Here is a 26,846-nt window from a genome sequence, read left to right on the forward strand (position 1 = left end):
AAATAATGGTGCTCCTTGGGCAAGGGATTGCAAGCCTGCATTTCCAGGGAACCCTGCCAGTTAAACACACCACCAAGAAGCAAATTCACTGTGATTTCTTTTATTTCTGCTGTGCCTGAACTGGATTACAGGGGGAAATAGGTCTGACTTCACATTTTTTCCCCCGACAGAAAATGCAAATTTCTACCCTGCAAACTCCAGATTTAGACTCTGCCCACCGCAACCCAAAACCCTCCTCAAAATAAATATAAATAAACCAACAAAGCAAGCCACTCACTTGCCATAAAGAGAAAACAAAAAACACAATTCAGGAAAATGTTTTCATTCAGAAAGTCAAAACTTGTTTTTTTTTTTTTTCAATGAGCTTCAAGTACTCCCATAACCCAAAGCTGGACAGATTCCCCCCACAAAAGTCAATATAAATTAGGAACTATGAGACAAAGGAGGGGAAAACAATCTAAGAACAAAAGGAGCCAATTAAAAAAAATAAGTTTAAAAATTCAGTGCAGGGAAAAGACAAGCCAAGTCTCCCTTTGAATTCCTTGCGAGATGGAAGATGGAACAGGTTCATTATTGCCTGATTTATATCCATTTTCCAAGCTGATATTTTCACACATTCTCTCAAAAGACTGGGGTGGGGGTTTTTTTCTTTCTTTCTCCACAGCCATTTTCTTCCTTTGTGGGGGTGGCGGGGGAGAAGAGAACGGAAACAGGCTCCATAGAGAAATCTGGCTGAAATCTGAGCTAAAATTTCAGGGGGGAAGAAACAGGATGACAATGTTTTATCACAGCTTCAGGAGCTGAAAAAAGGTTCATCGTAAAAAGTTCAAGCAGCAAAGCAGTTTCGCAGCGCTGGCGTCGAAGGACGGGGGGGAAAAAGCGGCTTAATTTCACAGAACCTTCCCCATTTCTGGAATTTCTCGTTTTCCGCAGTGAATCGGAGATGGGTTTGGGCAAACAGGCAGGGCAGTTCTTTCTTCCTCCGGGGTGGGTGGAAAGGGGGCAAGTACCCCTCCCTTTCAAATGAGACTGCAACCCACTCGCAAGGGCTCGGCCGTTCCGCCGTCAAAAGTGGGCCTGTGTGCTTCTCTACCGTTACCGCCAGGCCCGGTTCAGCAGCTTCACCTGGGCCAGCCTCTTGGTGATCATGGTGGCGAAGACCAGCCCGAACAACACGCTGCTGATCAAGACATAATCATAATCGTCTTTGAGGACGTCGAACTGTTTGGAGGGGTAGACTCTGGTCTGGTAGAGGTCTAACCCATAAGCCACCACCTGAAGGAGAGAAGAAGAAATAAAAGAGGGTTTATCAGTTTTTTTTAATGATGAATAGATTTATTTTTCTTTTTAAAATTATAAATATTTTTAATGTAATTGAAGGGGAAACTTGCGGACTCTGACTTGAAAAGTATATCTGTAATGTAGTAGTTGTAAGAAGATTAGTGTTATTTATTTTTTTAGGTGATAATTAAAAGTTAAATAATTATTGGGATTTAAAGGGGGGTTAATTGCATGTTATGTAAGCAAAAGGGGTGGCACACTCAAATTGGCAATAGTAGGGGAAATTCTTTTGAAATGTTTGAAATGAGATGGAACTCTTGGAATGATGAATTAAGTATATGCAATGAGATTGCAAACCTGACAGAGAAAAACATACAGCATAAGGAATATGAAGATATGAGAGTTACTTAAATTTTAAGGAAAAAGATTAAGCAATGTACCGATAAAATATACAAAATAAGCTGGAGGAAAGTATTTGATAAAAACGAAAGAATATATGTAAAGTATTGGTAAGAGATGAAGGAGAACTTTTAAGAGGAGTGGACTTCAATTCCCAGAAATCCCTGGGCCAAGACAATGATCTATGGTGTTTCTCAACCATCAGAACTTTAAGAGGAGTGGACTTCGATTCCCAGAAATCCCTGGGCCAAGACAATGATCTATGGTATTTCTCAACCATCAGAACTTTTAAGAGGAATGGACTTCGATTCCCAGAATTCTCTGGGCCAAGACAATGATCTATGGTATTTCTCAACCATCAGAACTTTTAAGAGGAATGGACTTCGATTCCCAGAATTCTCTGGGCCAAGACAATGATCTATGGCATTTCTTAACCTTCAGAACTTTTAAGAGGAATGGACTTCGATTCCCAGAATTCCCTGGGCCAGGACAACGATTTATGGTATTTCTCAACCTTCGGAACTTTTAAGAAGAGTGGACTACGACCCCCAGAATTCCCCAGGGAGCAACTGGCTGGAGAATCGTGGGAGTCGAAGTCCACCCCTCTTGAAGAAACATTGGTCTAATGAAGGCTCACCAGACAAGTGGACTCCAGGCCCGATGGGGCTGTGTAAATGCCCCTCATTCGGGAGATGGTTTGATTGTAGTTGATGAACCTCTCGGCGTGGATTTGCACATCCGGGGAATAAGGGATCAGGTTTTCTTCCCTGAAATGAGCAGGAAAGTATCTCGGTCCCACCTCAGCCATTTAGCATGTGCCTGGAATGCTCTGTCCTAGCTTATTTCTGTTTTTGCTATTTCTCTACTGCTCTTTGCCATTTGTAATGCTTCTTAGGCGACCTTACAAATCCTGGCCAGATTTGACTAGGAAGGTCAACCCAGGCCAGCCAAAACGGGTGGGATTCTACCTTGTCGGACCGGTTCTATGGAACCAGTTGTTACGATTCTGCGCAGTTCAGAGAACCGGCAAATCGTGCCACTGGCTGGCCCCGCCCCGCCCACTCCTTACCTGGTGTGCGCACCATCCAACTTGCCTGCATTGTGCCTTCACCTAAGGTAAGTTGCTATTTTTCCTTCCGCCACCCCCGACCATCCGCAGTTCCAACTATCGGCTGTGCCCGGTGATTTAGATTAGCTAGAAAGCAGGAAATCCTTGGATTTCTCGCTTTCTAGCTAATCGAAAAGCAGAGCTGAACCTTCCTTAGGACTGAAGCTTCTATTTTTCAGTGCGGACTCAGGTAGCAGATTACAGATAGATAGATCTCTGAGTGAATCTGTGATTCTGGGAGCAACCCAATCTGCCTGCCTGCTTTTCCTGATTTTGGGTAAAAGTTCTTTTTTTATAAAAAAAAATTAGTATTTACATAAATATGTACAATATTTACATACAAACCATGCACACCCAGTCATATGACCGCCAAGCCACGCCCACAAATTAGGCCATGCCCACAGGACCGGTTGTTAAGAAATTTGAATCCCACCCCTGAGACAAAACCCTTCTCCTACTCCACCCTCCATGGTTCGGCTAGATCAGGGGTCAGGGAACTTTTTTACCCCTTACCCCCAAAAAATTTATAAACGCAGACGTTACCCCTCCCGGCCTCTCCCCTCCCGGCCACCTCAGGCTGCTGACACATAATTTGGAGGTCGAGGCGGGAGGAGGTGCCCCAGCGGCTGGGAAGAAGGCGGGATAGCTCACTCAGGGATGAAATGTCACCAGGCTCCCGAGGGCTTCTGGGAATTTTCTCGGGGCCAAGGCGGCAGTTGCAGGTGCCTCTTCGCTTCCTGTGTGCCTGGCAGTGATGGAGGCTTCGGGGAGGAGCTGGGCTGGCTGGCTGGTTGGCAGGCAGGCAGGGCCTGGGGCGAGGAAGCGGGAAGGGAGGATGATATTTGGGAGCCACGGTGACACAAACTGCGCAGCGTGCGGTCATCACATGCGTGGAGGAAGCGTCCTTTTCCCAAAATGCTCTGCCCTATGCCAGAAGCTCGCTTCCCTAAAAAACGGGCGGCGCGGCTCTTGCAGAATCTAGCCTGGAGTCATTTCCGACCCAGGAAACAAGGGTGGGGTGGAGGATAAATTTGCCTCAAGGGTGTTTTAATAACTGCTGCTATGCCGATAGTTCCGCCATTGGCCAGCGCAACCTCCTCATTACCCCCAGATTTTCACTTTTACCCCATTTGGGGTAATTTACCCCTGTTCCCTGACCACTGGGCTAGATCAAAGGTCTTGGAAAATTTAAGACTTGTGGACTTCAACTCCCAGAATTCCTGAGATAACATGACTGGAGGAGGAATTCTGGGAGTTGAAGTCCACAAGTCTTAAACTTTCCAAGTTTGAAGACCCCTGGGCTAGAGCCAAGCCACTCCGGCTGTTAGCAGCATGATGTGGACATGTAGCATTTTAAAGACCGCTTGGAAAGGTCTGGCTGAGAGAAACCCCAAACCACCCAACTTCAGCTTCCCCTATCTGCAAAGTCCTAAATGCCCACCCCCCGGGATGGATCTCCCCCTCCCCCAATTCCTCACCTCGTTTGCTCTGTGGGGACTTCCGGCCGCCGTGGATCCAGCAAAGCCTTGGGAAGGGACAAAATGGCCCCGAGGAAGACCGACTGTGCCCAAAACAAAAATGGAGAAGAGCTTTGAAAAAAGCGGGGAAGCTATTATTCTCGCAATAGATTTGCCAGGGAGGATAATATGTGTTTTTATCTTTTTCTTTTTTAATTCACATTTTTAATGTTCTTGTCTAGTTTTGTTTGGCCTGGTTTTTTTTTCTTCCTTTTCGATTCTGCATTTTAATCTTTTACGTATTTTTTTTTTTTAATGAGGAAATACAGAAGAATGGAAGGGACCTTGGAGGTCTTCTAGTCCAGCCCCTGCTCGAGCAGGAAACCCTACCCCAAGGGTCTTCAAACTTGGCAAGTTTAAGGCTTGTGGACTTCAGCTCCCAGCATTCCTGTGCTAACATGGCTGGATGAGGAATTCTGGGAGTTGAAGTCCACAAGTCTTAAAAGCTGTCAAGTTTGAACGCCCCTGCCCTATCCCGTTTCCGGCAAATGGTTCCCTGTGTCAACCCTGAGGCTGACCTGACCAGGGCCATTTTGAGGCTTCAGTGTTGCCACACTGGAGTTGAGGGATTTGGGGGTGGGGGGGGCATAGAGATAGCTGGGGTTTTGTAGCCAAAACAAAATACTTTCCCCTGGGAACCAAGGACATTCCCACAAGTGGCCAGAGAGAGGAGGAGTGAAATTACCAGGCAACCAGACGGAACCCGATTGGTCTCCTGCTTTGGCGGGGGCACGGGGCGGAGGTTGGACTAGATGACCTAAAAGGTCTCTTCCAACACTGTTAATCTGGACCGTGTGACTGATAAATTTGGGGAAGGGAGAAAAATTTTAATTAGCTGAAAACCGCGAGAACATTCAGAGCCGGTTTTCACCAGATTGTGCCAATCTGATACATCCAAATAAACTAGTTGTCAACTCGTAAATCATTCCTAGGCCTGTTTCCGAGTTGCCATAAGGAGGGGGTGGGGGAAAAGGCCTGAAGCACATTCCACGCTTATCTTGTAGATATTGTAGCCTAGGCTACCAGGTCTTCTGCCCATGAAAATCCTTCATTGGAGAATGTGATTGATGACACCGAGCCCGTGAATGTGTTTCATTGGAGAATCTGATTTATGACACACCCAGCGGAGTGGGGAGAAACAGGATCATAGGTGATAGTAAATTACGTGTCTCAGAGTTGGCTTCATACGGGTTAATGCCGGACATGTTGCTCCTAATAAATCTTTGGGACTCTTTTGAAGCTCGGCTCGAGGCTCATGATTTAATTAGGGCAATCGCCAGAATCCTGACACTAGTCTTTGAGAATCTTCCTGCCTTGGAGTTCTGTTCGTTATGGGTGTATTACTTGGAACCCTGACACTCCAATCAGGAGAAAGTTCCTTGGCCAAGAGAAGGCATGAATTCACCAAGGGACAGCGAGTGGCAGTTCAGGAAAAGTTGTCAGCTGAGGGCAACGTGGTGCCCGGTCCAAATTGGGCACAAGGGACGGCACACCCGCCTAATCTGATCTTCCCACAGGAAGCTCTCAAGGGCCTTATCTGTTCCGCGGTGGACCCGCCGGCCTTCCCCTCTGAAGAGGCTCCTCAGTGCGAGCCAGCCAGCTTCCTTGGTTCAGATTTCCTGGGTGGGGGTACGTGTGTGTGAAAGGCAGACCGCCCTCCCTCCCTCCCTCCCTCCCTCCCTCTCCCTCCTGGTTTCCTTCCTTAACTCAGCAGATGGCGACTCGTGACGCCCCGTTCGGTGATGGTAGCTTCCAGGGTGCTGATGGCGGAGGGGAAGATGTAGGACTGCTGCAGCACCTGGGGCGAGTAGGGCCGGTCCAGGGAGCTGAAGGCCGTGGCGTTGTATTGCGTGGTGCCCTCGTACAGCTCCAGCACTGTGAACTCGTTCCGACGGGCCTTGGCGTTCCAATAGAGGTACTGCGGAGAGAAGGAGGGTCTCTAACAATAAAGCCACGTTCCTCAAGTCCATGGAGGTCTCTCTGTCTCTCTCTCTCTCCCTCTTTCTTTCTCTTCCTCTTCCTCTTTTTTTTCTCTTTTTCTCTCCCTCTTTTTCTGCCTTCCTCTCTCCCTTTCCTCTCTCCCTCCCTCCCTCTTTCTTTCTTTTTTCTTTCTCTCTCCTTTTTCCCTTTTTCTTTCTTTCTCTCTCTTTCTCTTTCTATCTCTTCCTCTCTTCCTCCTTCTCTTTCTCTCTCCCTCCTTTCTCCCTCCCTCTCTCTTCCTCTTTCTTCCTCTTCCTCTTTTTTCTTTTTCTCTCCCTCTTTCTTTTTCTTTCTCTTCCTCCCTCCCTCCCTCTTTCTTTTTTTCTTTCTCTCTCCTCTTTTTCCCTTTTTCTTTCTCTCTTTCTTTCTCTTCCTCTCTCCCTCCTTCTCTTCCTCTCTCTCCCTCCTTCTCTCTCCCTTCTTCTCTCCCTTCCTCTCTCTTCCTCTTTCTTCCTCTCCCTCTGTCTCTCATGACTTGGCCCTACAAGCTCCTGCAGCTTTGGGAGGGGGCCAACACTTACCACCACCCAGTTTTCCGAATGGACAATGTGCACCGGCCCCTCGGCCTTCTTCTGCACCGAGGAATGGATGATCCGACCGGTGACGCCGTCGATCAGATAGATTCCAATGAACGAGCGCTCCGGGTGGGTGTCCGTGCTCTCGGTCACCACAGCCAGCAGGTTGGGGTTCAGCGACTGCGAGAAGGGAGCGGGGAGGAATGCAAAGCCCGTCAGTCTTCCTTAGGTAAAAGTCTTTGCACGGAGTGGGGAAGGGAAGAAGAACGAAAGAGGGAGAAGAGAAGAGGGGAAGGAACAGAGAAGGAGATAGGAGAGGAGAAGAAAAGAGGAATGAGAAAAGGAGAGGAGAAGGGCAGGAGAAGGAGAGGAGAAAGAGATAGAGAAGAAGGAGAAAATGGCAGGAGAAGGAGAGGAGGAGGAGAGAAGAAAACAGGAGTGAGAAAAGGGGAGGAGAAGGGCAGTAGAAGGAGAGAAGGAGAGGAAAAGCAGATAGAGGAGAAGAGGAAGGAGAAAATTGCAGGAGAAAGGGCAGGAGGAAGAGGGGAGGAGATAGGAGAGGAGAAGAAAAGAGGAATGAGAAAGGAGGAGGGAGAAGGAGAAGAGGAAGGAGAAAGGGGGAAGAAAAGACAGTAGAAAGAGAGAAGGAGATAGAGGAGGAGGAGAAGGAGAAAATGGCAGGAGAAGGGGCAGCAGGAGAGGAGGATGAGAGAAAGAGATAGGAGAGGAGAAGAAAAGAGGAAGGAGAAAAGGGAGAAAAGGAGAGGAGAGGAGAAGAGAAGAAGAGGAGTAGAGGAGAAGAGGAAGAAGAAAATGGCATGAGAAGGGGCAGGAGAAGAGGAGAGGAGAGAAGGATGAGAGAAGAAGATAGGAGAGGAGAAAGGAAGGGGAGGAGAAGGGCAATAGAAGAAGGGAAGGAGGGGGGAGTAGGGGAAGGAGAAGAAGGGAGGAGTAGAGAAGGAGATAGGAGAGTAGAAGAAAAGAGGAAGGGGAAAAGAGGAGGAGGGCAGTAGAAGAAGAGAATGAATAGGGTGAGGAAAACAAGAGTAGAGAAGGAGTAGAGATAGGAGAGAAGGAGGAGGAGAAGCGGAGAGGAGAGCTTGCTTTCTGCCCCCTCACCTTGTACAGGACGCTGCGGTCGCCCATCACCCGGCCTTGAGAGTGGACATGTTCGTTGGCCCGCTTCCCTTTCACCGTCACAATGCGCTGCAGATCAGGCGGGATGGTGATGTCCCAGGTCTCTTCCGTTGCCAGGTCCTGTGAGGTGGGGGGACGGGGGGGGACGGGGAATAGCCAGTGGGTCAAAGGCTGGTTCACGACTTGCAACACTCCCCTCTTAACTCTCCTGAAAGAAGCGGGGCCCAGAAAGGCGGCCAGTGGCCCCCCCCACCAACTTCGCCTCTGCATTCGTGGGAGCTGGTTATTCCACCCTCATCCAAATGTAACCCGTAACGTCTCGAATTCCTCACGCTTTACAAAATCGGCTACACATTTCCATTCATACCTGTACCACAGGGGTCCCTATGTGAAAGGAGCGTCTCACGTCTCCCGCGGAAGGAGCTGCCTGAGTTGCCGATTTGCTTCCGGGTGCAATCCAAGGTGCTGGTTGTCCCCTTTAAAGCCCTTCATGGCTCTTGGGACCAGGTGATCTGAGGGACCGTCTCCTTGCCGGTCACCTCCACCCGACCCATCAGAGTAGGGAGGCAGGGAACATTGGGGGGTCCCATCCCCGAGGGAGACACACCTGGTGGGACCCAGAAGCAGGGCCTCCTCCGTGGTGGCTCCCTCTCTCCCCCCGCAGAGATTAGAACGGCCCCCACTCCAGCTCTCTTCCGGAAGGCCCTGAAGAAGAAGACCTGGGGAACCCAGAGAGGGATGGAGCCCATGAAATGGCTCGTGTGATCTGCTGTCATTGGGGGGGACGGGGGGTGATTTTTTATTTATTTTTTTCCAGATTTTGTTCTATTGTACTTTATTGATTTGATTCATTGTCAGTTTCTATTATTTTTAATTTTATTTTTTTGTTTTAAATATGGTTTTACATTGTGTAAGCCACCTCGAGTCGCCTTGGACGAACAGGCGGCAATGTAAATTAAATAAAATAAAATAAATTATGTGCTCCACATTTACTACCATGTATTTTATGCCATATGCCAGCTAAGCAGCTTAAATAAATAAATGCTAGCCACGTGCTAGCTAATTAGGATGGATGGATAGATGGATGGATGGATGGATGGATGGATGGATAATTAGATGTGTATATGACAGAGATGATAGAGACAAACAAATTAAATAGATGTCTGTCTGAGAGAGATGTTAGATGGATGGATAGTTGGATGGATAATTAGATGTGTGTGTAATAAATGATATAGACAGACAAATAGATACATGTGCGAGAGATGGATAGGATGGATAGGACAGAGGGATAGGATAGGATAAGGATAGCATAAGGGTGGGATAAGGATGGGGTAAGGATAGGATAGATATGATAAATGGATGGATAATTAGATGTGTGTGTGACATAGATGACATAGACAGGCAAATCGAATAGATTTGTGTGTGTGAGAGATGATAAGTAGGTAGGTAAGTAGGTAGGTAGGTAGATAGGTTGATGACACAGTACATAGATAGACGATAGATAGATTATAGATAGATATAGATGATACATAGATGATAGACAGATGATAGATATAGATAATAGATAGATAGTTAGACAGATAGATGATAGATAGGTGGTAGAATAGATGATAGACAGATGATAGATAGACTATAGATAATAGATAGTTAGACAGATAGATGATAGATAGGTGGTCGAATAGATGGATAGATGTGTGTGAGAGAAATGGAGATAGACAGACACAGCTAACAGGCTGACTGGACGGATGCTTGAAAGTCCAATCAGAACAAAGGAAAAAAATTTCCCTTCATCTAAAAAAAAGAACTCTTACTGCCCCCCCGGCCCCCCCCCGCTTGGGACTCCAGAAGCCGTACCCGTCTCAGCCTCCGTCCCATCAGCTTCCCGCGTTTGTCGTCCGCCAGATAGAAAGTGATGGAGGGGGCCATTTCTGCCAGCTGCCGCAGGACGTTCTTGGTGGCCGGAAAGACAGTCACCTGACGGAGGAAGTCAAGTGGGGAGGGCAATTACAAAAGGCCTCTCCGGAAGAATCCTGCCAAGCACGACACCCACTCTACCCACCCACCCCGTTTCCTCCCTTCCCAGAGGTGGCTTCAGCCGGTCCTGACCGGTTCTGGAGAACCAGTAGGGGACGTTTGGAGTTGTTCGGAGAACCAGCTGATCCTGCTTCTGACCGGCCCAGCCAACCCCATATCTCTTCTCCGCCTCTCATCGAGTCCCAGCTGATCGGCTGGGTCTCCTTTGGTTGCCCTGCCCAGGAGAACGGAGCTGGAAAGCAGGTTATGGGGAGGGAAGGGGGATTTCGCAGTATATCCTTCCCCTGCCACGCCCACCAAGCCACGCCCACAGAACCGGCAGTAAAAGAAAAACAAAACTTGAATCCCAAAGGTGCAGCAAGCGGGGCGGGGCACCTTGTACTCGTCGTCGATCAGCAGCAGCACTTTGGCGTAATCCTGGTCCATGATGGGAAGCAGGATGGATTGCAGGATGGGGCGGCTCAGCCCCGGAGGAGTCACCTGGCTCCACTTGCCGAAGATGGGGTTGAAGACGTAGAGTTTGCTGAGGCCTGACTCCTGGGGGGGACACGGTGGGGGGAGAGACAGAGTAGGCAGGGGTTGAGTGGGCGCTAAAGCACCGTAGGGCCAGTGGTCCTCAACCTTTCCTTCCCCCATTGTCCGCCCTTAAATATCTTTTGGGCCCAGGGACCCTCAAGACCTGGCCCAAGATTTTAATCCTGACGGGGTTTTCTTCAAAGCTTTTATGGACCACCCACCCACCCAGGACAGGGGTCGGCAACCCTAAACACTCAGAGCCACTTGGACCCGTTTTCCACAGGGAAAAAGAAAAAAAACCTGGGAGCCACAAAAGTCCTAACCGGAAGTCCCCCTGTTCAATTCTGGAGCCGACCGGAAGTCCGGTTTGTGCACCGTAGGGTCTCCTCCTAGCACCGCATCCGTTTTTCCTCTACCTGCCTAACCAAAAGCCCTATCAAGTGCGGAGCCGAGCGGAAAACCTGCCCCCTGCCCTAGAATCTCCTCCTGGTGCATTGTGCAAGTTTACCCCCTCCCCCCCAAAAAACTGGAAGCTCCTCTCAAAATCGTGGTGCCGACCGGTGACAAGGAGCTGCAGCCGAGGGATGGAAGAGCCACATGCGGCTCTAGAGCTGCAGGTGGCTGACTCCTGCCCTAGGGACCCGAGGTTGAGAACCACCGCCCTAGATCAAAGAAGGCTCCTCCCCTTGCGTTCCTCCCCCCCGAGGACCTTCGGCCTTCCTCTACCGCCCTGTCTCTTCAACAATAGCAATAGCCCTTAGACTTATATACCGCTTTATAGTGCTTTTTCAGCCCCCTCTAAGCGCTTTATGGAGTCAGCCTCTTGCCCCCAACAACTCATTTGACCCTCCTCGGAAGGATGGAAGGCTGAAGTCAATCTAGAGTCTGGTGAGAATCGAACTGCCAAATTGCAGGCCGCCGGCAGGCAGGCAGAAGAAGCCCTGCAATACCGCACTCTCACCACTGCGCCACCGTGGCTCGTTTCTTCTTCTACTCGGGAGAAAAGAGGGGGAGGGGAGGCACCCACCTTGTCCTTGACCAACAGGGTGCATTGTGGCGGGTGGGGGAAATGCGCCGTCGTCCTCTGGACCATCAGCTTAAAGGAAGAGCCGGGACGCACGTCCTGGAGGAACTGCTTCCATAGGATGGTGCCCGAGCTGCTCTCTATGCCGAAAAGCTGGGAAGGAGGGAGGAAAAATCTCCGAATTAAGCGGTTCTTAGGAGACACTCTGGATAGTGGACGCGTCTTGTCTGGCCTCAGGAGGGAAGAGGATGAGGAGGAAAGAGGAGGGAACGATGAAGACACCCTCGCGTTGGACTCTGCCTGACGGGCTGAAGGTTTCTGCTCCCGGCAACCCGGTTTGAGGCCATTTCGATACAAAGCGAAGACTCCCATCGTTTTAAATTCAGACGACAGGACGCTCCTTTAGGAGCGGTGCGGTGGCCCTAGAGGTCACAATCACCGCACAATCAGGATGCTGTGAGTTCAATCCTAGGTGGAGGCGGATATTTCTCTTTCTCTGGGCACCATGGTAATCTATCTGCTGAATAGAACTCCGGCCTGGCAACAGGAAGCACATCCGGCCAGTAAAACACTCAGCTGCATTCGATGGCCCAGACTCCTCCCCACAAGGGATTTACGGGGGGTCGTTAGAAAAGGATGGGGATAACAGGACTCTCCTTACATTCTCGATGTGAGGAATGGCACCTGCCCCTGCAGGAGCAGTCTACCAGGTTCTGAAGACGAGTGGGAGGATTGCCGCCCTGGCTGGTGGGGCTCTTCCACAACCTCTAACTGTCGGGTGCAGAGAGCAACCGCAGCCCTCACCCCCCCACCCACCACTCACCTTTCCAGAGGCCGTGGCAATCACGATCATCTTCTGCAGGTTGAACTCATCCCGGGCCAAGTTATCGACATTGAACTCGTTCTTCATTTGGCTCCGGGGTTTCCGGGCGTCGTAGAACATCTTCCAGAGGTGAGTGGTCCAGGCCTGGAGCAGGATGAGCTGAGAGGACAGGCGCTTGAAGAACATGCCCAGGAGGCCGTCTGGGGGGGGGAGGTTAAAAGAAAAAGAGCGGCGGCAGCCACGGAGAGCCACGATTAAGGAAAGGCTCCCAAGCAAAATCCTTCCTTCCTTCCTGTAAAATCTCAAGGTCAACTGGAAAGATGTTTTGTGGGAAGGCCTGGAAACTCATTTTTAAAAAAAAGGAGGAGGAGAAAGGATGAAGGGAGGGAGGAATGAGGAGAGGGAGACAATGGAGGAGGAGGAGGAGGAGGAGAGGGGAAGAAGAAGAAGAAGGAAGAAGAGGAGGAGGAGGAAGAAGAAGAAGAAGGAAGGAAGAAGGAGGAGGAGGAGGAGGAGGAGGAAGAAGGAAGAAGAGGAGGAAGAGAAAGAAAGGAGAGGGAGACGATGGAGGAGGAGGAGGAAGAGGAGGAGGAGAAAGAAAGGAGGGAGGAAGAAGAAGAGAGGGAGACAATGGAGGAGAGGAAGAGGAGGAAGAAGAGGAAGAAGAGGAGGAGGAGGAGAAAGAAAGGAGGAAAAGGAGAGGGAGACAATGGAGGAGGAGGAGGAGGGGGGGAAGAAGAAGAAGAAAGAAGAGGAGGAGGAGGAGGAAGAAGGAAGAAGAGGAAGAGAAAGAAAGGAGAGGGAGACAATGGAGGAGGAGGAGGAAGAGGAGGAGGAGAAAGGAGAAAGAGAGGGAGGAATGAGGAGAGGGAGACAATAGAGGAGAGGAAGAGGAGGAGAGGAAGAGGAGGAGGGAGGAGAAAGAAAGGAGGAAGAGGAGAGGGAGACAATGGAGGAGGAGGGAGGAAGAGGAGGAGGAGGAAGAGAGAGGAGGAGAGAGGAGAGGAGGAAAAGAAAGAAAGAAGAGGAGAGGGGGACAATGAAGGAGGAGGAGGAGGAGGAATAAGAAGAGGGGGAGGAAGAGGAGAAAGAAAGAAGGGAGGAATGAGGAGAGGGAGACAATGAAGGAGGAGGAGAAAGAGGAGGAGGCAGAAGAAGAAGGAGAGAGAGAAGGAAAGGAAAGGAAAGGAAAGGAAAGGAAAGGAAAGGAAAGGAAAGGAAAGGAAAGGAAAGATAACCTTTCCACAGGTGAGCTGGAAGGTTTACTTCCCAGCTTCTGTGCACAGCCCACCACATGGGACCTGGCTCCAAAATCAGAAATGGCCCCAGGGTACCCCCCCTCTCTCGTGTCACACATAACACACTCAAGCAAAACAGGACACGGGACGTTCCGGGTTACCTTGAATGGCTGATTTCCAGGCAGCAAAAAGGAAACACAAACCAGGAAACAATTCAACATTTAGTCTTTGGAGGAGTGGGAAACAAGCAAGCGAGCAAACACAAACAAAAACTCTGAACGCAGCAGCCCAAATCCCCGGGTCTCCTTTGAGCTTCTTTAGGAGAACGCTGCACCAAGCGATGGACGCTAGGCTCACTTTGCAGGGTCGGCCATCTTGGCCAAAACCATCCCCTCCCCTCCTCTTCCTCCCCCCATCGCTCCTTACCAGCTTTCTTCCCGAATTCGCCCTCCAGTTCTGCCTGGGCCCCCGTCAAGGGCAGGTCAACCATCTCCAGACTAACCACCTCAGCCAGAGACTCTTCCCGGGTCCACCAAATCTTTCCTGCCAAGAGTGAGATTAAGTGAGCAAAGACGAGAAGGGAAAAAAAGTTCTTTCCTTTCTAGCCGTGGATGGAATCTCCCAGGGGGCAGGGCAGGCGAGGAGGAAGAAGGGCTACCTGGGCTTCCCGAAATCACGAAATCTCCTCGTCCTGGCAAAACCCCTTTTTATTTAGGCTAATGTAAATTCTTATCATTCGCATCCAGCAAAGTCCCGGCAAACAGTCTTTCAAGGGTGATTTACAATCACAGATCTTATCAGGCTTGGAGAGCTGCCAGGCCGATAGCTTCCAAGCGCAAAGCTGTAGCAGAAAATACTTGGCAAGGAGTCACGGACAAATCTTCACACTAATTAGATGAACTATTGTCTCCTGCAAACACACCCCTCCCCTTTCGCTCCTCTTTATTCATTCCATTCACCGTCCACCTGAGCCTTTACTCCCAAGTCAACCCTTCTTCCTTAACTGTTCCCTTCTCCTGGCAGCTCTGTGCATGCGCACATTGGAACAGGCTCCGGCTGCTCTTCTTCTGCCCCACTGATCTCCAACTCCAAAGGCAGCTGATAACTGTCGGACGGCCCTGGCCCCATCTCTGTCTCCGATGCAGAGCCCTCGTCAGAGCCTTCCCCAGACTCCAGGACTGGCCCAGGTACCTCCCCAACCTCCTCCCTGTCCGAGTCTGCCGCCAGTTCCGCTGGCCGCTGGGCCACAACAGCTACGAAGCTCTGGCCCAGGTCTGGTCCCAAGCAGAGGGTACCATGAAGGGTGCAACACCACTCTGCGCTCAAAGGGGTACCTGGCTGTTGCAGGAATAGGAGGAGGTGATCCTCCGTTTGCACCAAGGCACGGTACCCGACGGAATCATCCTTCTTTAAAAAGACCTGAATGAAGAGCTGCAACAAAGGGAAGAAATGGATGAGCGATAGAAAAAGGGCGTTTTCTCTCTCTCTCTTTTTAAAAATATTCGTATTGTACATTTTTCCTTTATTATACATCACATTTCCAGTTTTGCAATGGCAGTGTACTGGCTGTATCAAGTCCTTTTTATATGTACATCGTATTTATACATCCTGGTTAGAACCATTATTCTCATAGTCATACAGTGTAGTTCCTTTTAAATGCATAGTATTGTACGTCACAATTATAACTATTGTTTTCATAGTTGTACTGTAACACTCTAATTACATTTATTACTTTTAATCTATATTTGTGTACAGCCCAATAGCGACATTGTTTACGGTATATATTGTTACATATATCTATATACCTGTACTTATTTCTATTTTATTAATCTTCTTTCGTTACTAAGTTACTAATCTCTACACCTGTAATTTAACTGTTTGTACAAGGCATCCCATGTTAAGTAGTATTGGTTCCTCTTTATCTTTTAAGTTCCATCATTAGCCTGTCCAATTCGGCACATTCTAGTGGTTTTTTTTTATTACCTTTTCATCTGGAGGTGTGCTTTCGTTTTTTCCAATTTTGTGCATGTGTGATTCTAGCTGCTGTTATTATACGTAACATTAAATATGTGGTTCTTCTATTGTATTTCCCCGGTAATATACCTAATCAGAATAATTCTGGTTTTAGATCTATTTGCTGTGCTCAAAGCACAATCTTTGGCAAGGGGTGGTTGGTTTTTTTAAAAATGCAGCGTGATCCCAGGGAAAAACTCTCGCCGAGCGATGGCTGCAAGGCTGGGAACACGCCCCGCTTATCGGAAGCACCGTTACCTGCTCAGGCCTGATGCTACTCTTCTCCAGAGTGAAGGTGATGAGAGTGTCCAGAAGCCTCTGCCCGGTTTCAGCCAGGTACAAGTTGATGGTGTAGGCCTGGGCAGGGCAGAAAGGGCCTTCCTTGGAGGGAGAGAATGAACAGAGCGAAACGGCCTTCAGTCTCTCACAAGGATGGAAGTTACCCCCCAGGGAAGAAGCGAAAGATTGAACAACGCACTTGGGGTTCAAACAGGCACCCGCCGTTTCAAGCAGCCTCTTAAAACCTCTTGTAAGAAGAGACTGGACAACCGTTTGTCTGAAACGTTACAGGGTTTCCTGCATGAGCAGGCAGTTGGACTACACAAAAGACCTCCCAGGTCCCTCAGGCTTGGAGAGTTGCCAGGCCGATAGCTTCCAAGTGCAACTGCTGTAGCAGAAAATACTTGGCAAGAAGTCCTGAACAAATCTTCCCCCTAATTAAATGAACTAGTTGTCTCCTGCAAACACCACTCCCCTTTCGCTCCTCTTTATTCCCTATGGGAGGGGCCGTTCACCGTCCACTTGAGCCTTTGCTCCAGAGTTGACCCTTGTTCCTTAAGCTTTTCCCTTCTCCTGGCAGCTCTGCACATACGCACATCGGGAACAGGCTCCAGCTGTTCCTCTTCCCCACTTATCTCCGACTCTGTAGGCAGCTAATAAATGTCAGATGGCCCTGGCCCCATCTCTGCCTCCGATGCAGAGCCCTTGTCAGAGCCTTCCCCAGACTCCAGGGCTGGCCCAGGTTCCTCCCCAACCTCCTCACTGTCCGAATCCGCAACCAGCTTCGCTAGCAGGCCACAACACACACCCACTTCATGCAGGGATGTATATTTACCCCTTCGCCCTTGCAGGCAAGGACAGCTGTCACGGTCTTCTCACCGGTAGTCGCAAAAGTCACAAGGCTGGCCTGGGTAAACACAACGCGAAGAAAGACAATGAGAGATCAATAGTGCATGGATCATAAAAAGATTTTGGGCAAAAACACACACGTGGTTAGAAAAGCTGCTAGGAAAACATGTAGATGTTAAACCTGAACTTTTTTTATTGGTATAATATCAGAAAAAAATGATAAACAAAGCGTATATTTAATATTGCATGAATTAAAAAGGATTGTATTTTCTCAGCATTGGAAAAATGTAGAATTAGCGCTAGATGATGAGATAATTAAGAAGATATTGGACTGGGCAGAAATGGAAAGGCTTACTTTGAAGATTAAACAGATACAGACTATTATCAAACATGGAATTTATTTTATCGATGGCTGGAAAAAAGCGGTAAAGTTTAGGAATGTAATTTGTTGTTTTTTCAGATTATTTTTTTTATTTTTAACATACAATAAATCCATTCCATTTCAATCGTGGGCCGATTAGGTACATATTTCATGTGCTTAACAATTACTAATATTCTTCTTCTTAACAGTATAACCATATAATAATCACATTCCCATATGTATATGTCTATTATACTATTTTCTCTTATTGCTTTATAATTATGTCAAATCCCTTTTAATCAATTTTATTTTCTAGCCATTTATAAAACAAGTCCCGTACCATGTAATATTCAGATTCTTTTTTTCCCTTTAATTTCTAATGTTAATCTATTCATGTCTGCAGATTCAAATATTTCTTTCAAGATTAGGAATGTAATTTGTGTCCTTATTATTATAATCAAACAAAATAACCCAGACAACACGATGTTTATTAAGCACTAAATAAATTTGATAGCAGAGAAAAAAAAAGATAGCGCATGCATCACTTCACACAACACTCACAAAATCCAGAATCCTGGGAGTCAAAGTCCGCATATTTTAAAAGCGATCAGCGTTGAGAAACACTGATATGAAAGCACCGAGGTCGGCCAGCATTTCGAGTCCTGGGCATTTCCACCCAACCTGCCTGAGTGTTCCTTGAAGGGGCGGGCGGGGAGGCAGGTCGAGCTCCCTTTCTGGTCACCTCACCTGCGGGAAATTCCGAAGGAGGCTCAAGACGCCGTGCCGATATTGCAAGAGAGCGAAGTGGGTGGGCGACAGACGCAGGTAGAACTGAGGCCGGGGAGCTCTGGCTGGGTTCGGCTGGGAGGACAGGATGCCGGCTTCGGAAAGGTCTGCAAATTCCAGGCCGAGAGACTGCAGGAAGCGAGGGGGGGGGGTGGGGAAGAGAGCAGGCCGATCAGCCAAGCGAGCTGCACAGGAAGTGAACACCTGGATGCTTTGGGGCATTGTAACCGCGCCGGCCGCAGTTGAAAGGAACATGCATTTCCCGGTTCCAGGATCGAAAAACCTCTCAGAGTGATGTGGTGGCCTAGAGGTGGAGCCCTCGCCTCACAATCAGGAGGCTATCAGTTCGATCCTAGGTAGAGGCTGGGCACAATGAGAATACATCTGCTGCAAAAACTCCGCACTGGGGACAGGAAAGGCATCTGGCCAGTAATCACTCTGCCCAGATTCCACCCCACAAGGGATTAACGGGAGTCACGGAACAAGGAACTCAGAAGTACCTCTCAGCTTTGCCCCAATGGGACAGACCAGCTCATTTCTGGACCCCTCACCTGCAGCGGAACCTCCTCCATCTCCTCCTCCGCCTCCAGGGACAAGGTGTAAAGGGACTGAGTGGCTGGGTTCACACACACGAGCGTCACTTCTTCTACGACGCTGCAAGCCCCCGCTAGGTTCCTCAACCAGGGAGCTGCCACCCTGATCTGCGAAAAGCAAAGAGAGACGCTCGCTCCTTATCCCAGCTGGGAATGAACCAGCAAAGGCGCATGGCAGAAAACTAACTGCCTGCTTAAAAGGCAGAGGTGCACCCAAAATATTTGACGTGGTCGTAATTTTACCGCAAGAAAAAGACTTTTTGCGAGATTACTGTCTTCCCTCCCTTCTCTTCCCCCAGCCAACCTGGCGAAGGAAACCCCACTGAACGCCAAGTGGTCGCTTCACCTGTCTTGTCATTTCGCCATCCTCGATGCTGAAGGTCAGGATGCTGAGGTGGCTTTGTGGAGAAATTCCGACAACATGCACCACACCTGTTCCGTGGGAATAGACTAGCTGATACTGGACCATCTCGCTGATAAAAGAAAAGCAGGTGCGAATTAGCATATGATCAGGTTGTCTGTTTTAAGCCATCTTACCTTCCTTCTCAGAGGAGCTGAACTCCTGAACTTTCCGGGTCAAAATTTTATACCTTTAAGGACGGATATAAAATACACAGAATGAGAGGCAGCTCTGAAGACCCTTAAAAGTTGCTTATTTTCAATCCATATTACAGGCAGTCCTTGTTTAGTGACCATTTGGGACTGGTAATCCAGGTGTCAAGAGAAGCAGTCACTAACTGAAATGATAACTTGTGCTTATGTTTTTAACTCAGCTTTCCTTTCCCTGCAACGTTTGTTAAGCTTTAAAGTTACTTTCCCATCACTGTTGCAACTGTGAACAGTTGCTAAATGAGGCAGTTGCTAAACAGGAACGATCTGTAATCTATTTGTCAGCTTTGGAATCCTTATTGAAAGCTGCCACCCAGCTGCGGAGGATGGAAGGGGGATGCTGTTGTTTGAGTAGCTTTCAGTCGACAAAATAGCTGTGTAAAACCTTCAAGGTCGTTCTCTATGGCACAGCAAGAATTGTAGCTGAAGGGTGATTGGTTCACGGTGATTTATGATGTGAAAGAAAAGGGGTGGGTGTAGGTTGAGTCTTGTGGGAAGTCTGGGAGTAAACTTTAGTTTCGGAATTCCACAGACGTGCCAAGTTTCTGTTTTAATAAAACACTTTGAGATTATGGTTGTCTCGTAGCTACTGATTGGAACGGGTAATTTCTGGAAACTTGACACTATTGCCTGTTAGTAAGAAAAAACTTAACCTAACTGCTGTCAACTCATAAAATATTCCTACGGTCTTTTTAGAGTTGCCAACAGAAAGGGAAGGGGGGAAAGGGGTTTGGAGGAGCAGTGCGGCAGCTTGGAAATCGAAAGTGCATTCCACAAATAGTTTTTCAAAGGAAGTAACTAGGTGACTGAAGTTTCTGCTGGGCAAAATTCTAACTGGAGATCATGATTGATGACTCTGGGCTATGAAGGTGTCCCATTGGAGGATATGAATTAGGGAGGGTGGGGATACAACCAGGGTCAAGGGTGAAAGTGAATGATGTGTCTCAGAGTCGGCTGCACCCAGGCAGTGCCGGACATGTTAACTCCAATAAATCCTTTTGAAGTTTTGGAAGTTTGGCTCGAGACTCATGATTTGATTGGGGTAACCGCCGGAATCCTGACAACGGCCAGGAATATGCTAACCCAACAGAATATTTCTGCTTTATAAAAATGAGTAGGGTTAGGGTTAGAGGCTATTTTCTAGAGTCAACCCACCTTTCTGGCAAATGTTCTGTCCATTTTTGGTAACCGTTGGAGAGATAATGTAGGAGCAGGGAACTCTTCTTCAAAATGGCCACGTACTTCACAGCATCTTGGACTCCAACCAAGCTAGCCATCTGAAAGCTTAATTTAAGAATTTATTTTTTGTTTAAGAAATGGGCTTCTTTACTCACTTGTTGAAACTGATCCTAATCCAAAAGACTCTTACCTGCCAGCGTCCATCAAAACCTCCCAATTCAGGCCCCCAATGTTTGTTTCCCAAGAGCGCAGGATACGACCCCCGTTGGAAACCGTGATGGCATCTACAGAAAACAGGTGCAGAACATACAATTTCAGTGTTTGCCGGCAACCTGCAGAGCTGGCAGCAGAGTCGGACAGTGGGGAGGAACAGGGGCCAGTCCGGGAGTCTGGGGAGGACTCGGACGAGGGTCCTGCGTCCGATGCAGAGGTGGGGCCAGGACCATCTGGGAATGGGGTGCTGCCCCCAGAGACTCTAGAGTCTGGCAGCAGCGAGGCAGAGGAACAGGGGGAGCCTGTTCCCAGGGCGCGTATGCACAGAGCTGCTAGAAGGCAAGAGCAGCTAAGACAAAAAGGGGTGACTCGGGAGTAAGGCTGGGAGGTGACTGCCCCACCCGTAAGGTATAAAGGCAGTGCAAAGGTAGGAAAACCTTTGCAGGAAGCAACGTTGTTCACTCTGTTCGGATTAAACATTGAAGTTCTATGATTAATTTGTTCTCTGTTTGATTTTGGAAAGACTAATTGGGACTTTAGTCGTTGGCAGCACTTCAAGGCAAATAAAGGTGTGTTATTATCAGATTTCTCCCGAAGATTTTCGGCAGACGTCCCTGGGACTAATTATAACCGGTTAAGACTCATTCCGGGCTGTGAATGATGACAATTCACAGCCATTGAACTAAAATAAAAAGGGTTTTGAATTTTATGTGTGTTTGTCAGTGTCTCAGGAAGCCTTGATCAGAACACAGGTCGCATCAAACCGCCCCCCCCCCCTCCAGATTTTCCAAATTCCGGACGGCTCTTTTCAGAGACATTTTTCGACTTGTGGGCTAAAACCAAAAAAAATAATAATCAAGAAACAACATTTCAGGCAATCCTTGACTTACATTCATTTAATGACCATTTGAAGTTACAATGGCACTGGGAAAAATTATGACAATTTTTCACTTAGTGACCAAAATTTGGCCGCTTGGACGCTGACTCATATTTTTGACGGTTAGTGTCATGGGATCGTCAGCGGGGAGGCCAGTTTCATTTAACAACCTTGTTACTAAAAGTCTAGGGAGATTCTCAAGTCCTCCAGGTCATGGCTGTCCCAAAGGTGCTATTTTTTTCTTTTTCAAGAGGCAACTGGACTTTCTGGTTCTGACAAAAGTGAGGCTCCATTCAAAATCCGAGAAAGAAACCTTTAGACCCCATTGTTATAAAGCAGTGGTGGCTAACCTTTTTTGGGCTCCTGTGCCAAAAATGGTGTGAGCGCTTGCATGCGCGCGCTCACGTGCCAGCACCCAGAAGGCAACGCGCGCGCCCCCATGCCCCCTACGCATGCATGTGCAATCCCCACCCACCCAGCTCCCTTACCTGCACAGCTGATTTTCAGCCAATTTGAGGCCTTTTTCGGCCACCCAAAGGCTTGAGGGAGGCTTCTGCAGGCTTTGCAGGCCAAAAACTAGCCCCGTTTCGTCACTTCCGGTATTTTCGGAGAAACAGGAAGTGACGAAACGGGGCTAGTTTTCAGCCTGCAAAGCCTGCAGAAGCCTTCCTCAAGCCTTTGGGAGGCTGAAAAAGGCCTCAAACTGGTCAAAAATCAGCTATGAAGCGCGCACATGCACAGTGAGGTATGTTTACCTGCAGCTCGTGGGCCGGCACAAATGGCTCTGCATGCCACCTGTGGCACACCTACCATAGGTTCGCCGTCACAGTTATAGAGAAAAGGACTTTTACTGGAAATCAAGTGGTAGCATCAAAAGAATTCAAGATCTGAAGCATTAGGCGCAAAAAATCACATATACAAAGTTATGGCAACGTTCCCACCCACGATAGTTCAAACTGGCCATCCAATCTGACATGTGTATAATGTCCTATGGGGCATCTTCAGGTCGTGATGCAGACATCTGACCGTCGACCTTGGCCCGGATAGATAAGAAGCTACAGCCGCGCAATAAGCAAGTGATAAAGTTTTCCCAAGTTTTACAATTCACCATCTCAAGCCTCCAGCACTCTCCCCCACCCGGCCCCCAAAGCCCAATTTATTTTCACTCCCCCTCCCCCATTTCTACGGCAGCCGGAAAGACAAGCAGAAGAAGGATTCTTGAAGGTTGACAGTTTTTTTTTTCCATTGAAGACGTTTCGCTTCTCATCCCGGAAGCTTCTTCAGCTCTGACTGGATGGTGGCGGGGAAGGAAAGGATTGATCCTCCTTGCAGCCAGCTGGTCATTTGGGGAAACAAAACAGCCACTTCATAAACACGCGACACAACATAGAACAAATCCATCAGGACTCAGATTCAGCAGTCCATTTGCATTTGAAAGACAAAAGCCGCTCTTTTGAGGACAGCAAAGCCCACATGTTGGGGCAGAGAGGACCCTGGTTTGAAAGAGGGGCTCAAAGAGGCCATCTATGTCCAAAGTGAACAGCCCTCCCTCAACAGAGGGGGAGGGATGCGACATCATCTGTCTCCAGTTTACAACACCGTCCTTTCAGCAGTTCCAAGAAGGCTCAGCACTCGTTTGCACCACTGTGACCCTGAGGACACAAACCTCCAAGTGGCCTCAACGACTCTCTAAAAAGGATGCAAATGACCAGCTGTCTGCAAAGAGTATCAAATCCTTCCCTTCCCCACCAAACAGTCAGAGCTGAAGAAGCTTCTGGGATGAGAAGCGAAACATCTTCAAAGAAAACATGGAAGTCCAGTGGCCTCCTGAAAAAGCACCTTTGGGACAACCACGACCTGGAGGACTGAGAATATCCATAGACTTTTAGTTATGCACTTTGGGACGAGCATCCTTCGAATGGTGTGGGAGTATGAATGGGTTTCTGAAAAAATAATTGGAGACTATAGGAACCATTTGCACCACTCAGGTGACCCTGAGGACACAGACAAACCTCCAAGTGGCCTCAGCGGCTCTCTGGAAAGGACGCAAACGACCAGCTGTCTGCAAGGAATATGAATCCTTCCATTATTCCCCACCATCATCCAGTCAGAGCTGAAGAAGCTTCTGGGATGAGGAGTGAAACGTCTTCAAAGAAAAAAACCAGCAAGTCCAGTTGCCTCTTTTAAAAAAAGCACCTTTGGGACAACCTGGTTAACAACTTAACAGCTGCAGTGATTCATTCAACAACCGAGGAAAGAAAGGTCGTAAAGTAGAGCTAAATTCACTTGTCTCACTTAGCAACAGAAAATCTGGGCTCAATTGTGGTTGTACGTCGAGGATCACTATACTGCCCACATGGAGAAAGTGAGTAAATTGAGAAATGGCTACCAGGAGAGCGTCCCCTTCCTCACCTTGACCATGGATCAGCATGGCATCCACTGCCCCTTCAGGAGTCCCTTTGTCCACATGTCGCCACACTGGGGGGGCGGAAATAAAAAACGAGATCAACCTTTTAAGAAGGCCTGGCACCCACAGCAGAAGCTGCGCTCTTTCCCATTTGGGGGAGGCCCTTTCGCTCCCCGGGAGGCGCTCTAGGCAGGGACCCCCCAAAAGACACTCACGGATTTCACCACTGCGGGAGTTCAGCGCAGCCACCACGTTCTCCTCCGTAGCCACAATCAGCTTCTTGGAGGCGGGGGAGGCTTCCAAAAAGGCGAATTTGAGCTTGCCCACGTACTGCTGCCTCCTGCAATGCATGCAAAGAAAAAACACGTTTTCGCACACTTCCTGCAGTCATAAATGGAAACAACCAGGAGGGGTTAGAGATATTCTCTTCGCTGAAAGGAAAATAGGGGTCCTGGGGCGCAACTCTCATCTGTTCCCCAATGGCCATGATAGTCCAGCCACCCCCTCCTCACCTTCTATGTATTTATTTATTTGTAAAATGTTTTGGCTTGCCCATCTTATTACAGAATAACTGTGAGGCTTACAACCCCAAAATCTTAAATATCTGTAAGATCACACACCCTTTTCACTCCACAAAGCGCAAGGCTCCCCTGGGCAAATTGCATTAGTTCAGTGTTTTATTTAGTGTATAGCAAATCACATGAGCATTGATGAGGTTACCTAGTTGGGCCATGAAACATCTGCAAGAAAATATCCAAGTTCCGAGAGCACCAAGGACCCCACAATCCTTCTCTTCCTCCTCTACTATAAATACCCCTCCCTTAGAGAGCACCTAGGGCCTTCTCTTCCTCCTTCCCCACTTCCTCCTAGCACTGATGATGTTACAGTGTTTAGCTGGGTCATGAAACGTCTGCAAGAAAACCAGCCAGCTCAGAGAGCTACAAGGACCCCACAGTTGTCCTCCTCCTCTCTGCATACTCCCTTCTAGTACTGATGACATTAGCTAGTTGGAGTAATGCAAGAAAACAACCAAACTCAGAGAGCACCAAGGACCCCGTCATTGTCTCCTCCTCCTCCCCTGCACATCCCAAACCTCCTAGCACTGATGATGTTACCTAGTTAGGGTCATGAAACATCTGCAAGAAAACAGGGACACTCAGTGAGCATCAGAGATCCCTCATGTCAACCCTGAGCTACAAATATTTCCTTCCTTCCTTCTTTCCTTCATCTGTCCTTCCATATTTCCAATTCATTTTCTTCTTCCTTCCTTCCCTTCCAGTTCAAACCTTTATTATCAATGCACAACATGCGTAAAATGAGATTGAACAAGCCTCCCTTGGTGCAGCCCACCCAAGAACACGGAATACATCTCAGTCTCAATAATCAATAAATAAAAGAAATCCCTAACCCCAGGTAATAAATTAGCACACATTACACATACGCACACATATTACACTGGTATATACACTGGCACTGTCAGTCTGTCACCTTAAGACTGATTGTGGTGTTACGTTGCATTTACTAGTCCGACGGCCCATGGATAAAAACAATTTTTCATCCTATGTTCCCTTCCCCTTCCCTTCTTTGGTACTAGCACTGATAAGGTTACCTAGTTGGGTCATGAAACAACTGCAAGAAAATGAGCAAGTTCCTCAGAGAGCACGAAGGACTCCATAGTCCTTTCTTCCTCCCTCCCTCTTCGCTTTCTCTTTCGCCTCCTCCCTGCAAACTCCACTCCCTTCCAGTACTGATGATGTTATCTAGTTGGGTCATGAAACGTCTGCAAAAAAACCTCCCAGCTCAAGGCCCCTCATGTCAACCCTGAACTACCAATATTTATTCTTTCCTTCCTTCTTTCTTTCTTTCTCTCTCTCTCCCCTCCTCCCTCTCTCTCTCTCTCTCCCCCTCCCTCCCGTACTAGCACTGATGATGTTATCTAGTTGGGTCATGGTCTGCAAGAAAACCTCCCAGCTCAAGGCCCCTCATGTCAACCCTGAACTACCAATATTTATTCTTTCTTTCCTTCTTTCTTTCTTTCTCTCTCTCTCCCTCCTCCCTCTCTCTCTCTCTCTCTCCCTCCCTCCCATACTAGCACTGATGATGTTATCTAGTTGGGTCATGAAATCTGCAAGAAAACCTCCCAGCTCAAGGCCCCTCATGTCAACCCTGAACTACCAATATTTATTCTTTCCTTCCTTCTTTCTTTCTTTCTCTCTCTCTCCCCTCCCTCCCTCTCTCTCTCTCTCTCCCCTCCCTCCCGTACTAGCACTGATGATGTTACCTAGTTGGGTCATGAAACGTCTGCAAGAAAACCTCCCAGCTCAAGGCCCCTCATGTCAACCCTGAGCTGCAAATATTCTGCTTTATTGGTCTGGCAAATAAGCTCAGAGAAGCAGCTGCCTTTCACCCCAGAAGCGCCCTAATTTAAGGACCGCTTTTGCCGCGTCTGGATGTTTTTTTATCAACGCCACGAAGTGCCCTCCTTCTCGCCCGCAAAGCAAGCAGCAGCGCCCGCGTCCCTTTCTAGTGGCGGGCAGTTCCACGGGGCAACCCTGACGGCGCCGCCCTTCGAGGCAGGCAGGGCAGCCGGCCACCCACCAGTCGAACTTGCCCACTTGGTCCTCGTAGACGGCGCCCGCCGGCGGGGGAAGCCAAGAAAGGAGCAGGAGCGACAAAATAAGCAGCGGCTGGACGGGCGCCGCCATGACGACCCAAAGGAGACAGGAGCCGGAAGGGAAAAGAAAGCCTCCGCTGTCCCATCAGGCGCTGCGCGATCATAGAGGCAAGAGATAGACTTCCGGCTTCCGGCACATAGAGATATGAATGTGGTAGAGTGACCTTGAAGGCGGGGAAAAAGAAAAATCCACAGAGCAAATCTCGCTGTAATCCCTCAGCTGGCTTTGCTTGTCATATCTGAGGCGGGAATAATTTTTTTTTTAAAAACGGAGAAAATCAATCTATACATAGATCTACAGCTGCCCGCCCATCCAGGCACCGCGCGAAAGGCCCGCAACCTAAGCGCCGAAGGACCTCATGAGGGGGAGTTGAGAGGCAGCGGCGAATATTGCCCGATGGGGGTGTGTGTGTAAAAAAATAAAATAAAACGGG

At 48.5% G+C, this 26,846-nt stretch overlaps 1 protein-coding gene across 1 annotated transcript; it reads right to left on the minus strand.

Moving 5' to 3' along the window:
- Positions 1-84: 84 nt before the first annotated feature.
- On the minus strand, positions 85-26,758 carry EMC1 (ER membrane protein complex subunit 1). The gene is given in 23 exon segments (XM_087914820.1): positions 85-1,275; positions 2,318-2,447; positions 4,267-4,338; positions 4,340-4,349; positions 6,013-6,223; positions 6,807-6,980; positions 7,920-8,057; positions 9,792-9,911; positions 10,347-10,508; positions 11,515-11,664; positions 12,335-12,534; positions 13,999-14,115; positions 14,907-15,003; positions 15,844-15,966; positions 16,700-16,771; positions 17,822-17,989; positions 18,412-18,561; positions 18,800-18,926; positions 20,218-20,346; positions 20,432-20,525; positions 23,744-23,809; positions 23,954-24,078; positions 26,337-26,758. Coding segments are annotated over 23 exon segments (2,922 nt in total). The 5' UTR covers positions 26,444-26,758; the 3' UTR covers positions 85-1,095.
- Between the last annotated feature and the right edge of the window lie 88 nt (positions 26,759-26,846).

Source organism: Pseudonaja textilis, chromosome 18 (assembly GCF_049901715.1).
Source record: "Pseudonaja textilis isolate UNSWEBS1 chromosome 18, rPseTex1.2, whole genome shotgun sequence".
NCBI classification, from domain to species: Eukaryota; Metazoa; Chordata; class Lepidosauria; order Squamata; family Elapidae; genus Pseudonaja; species Pseudonaja textilis.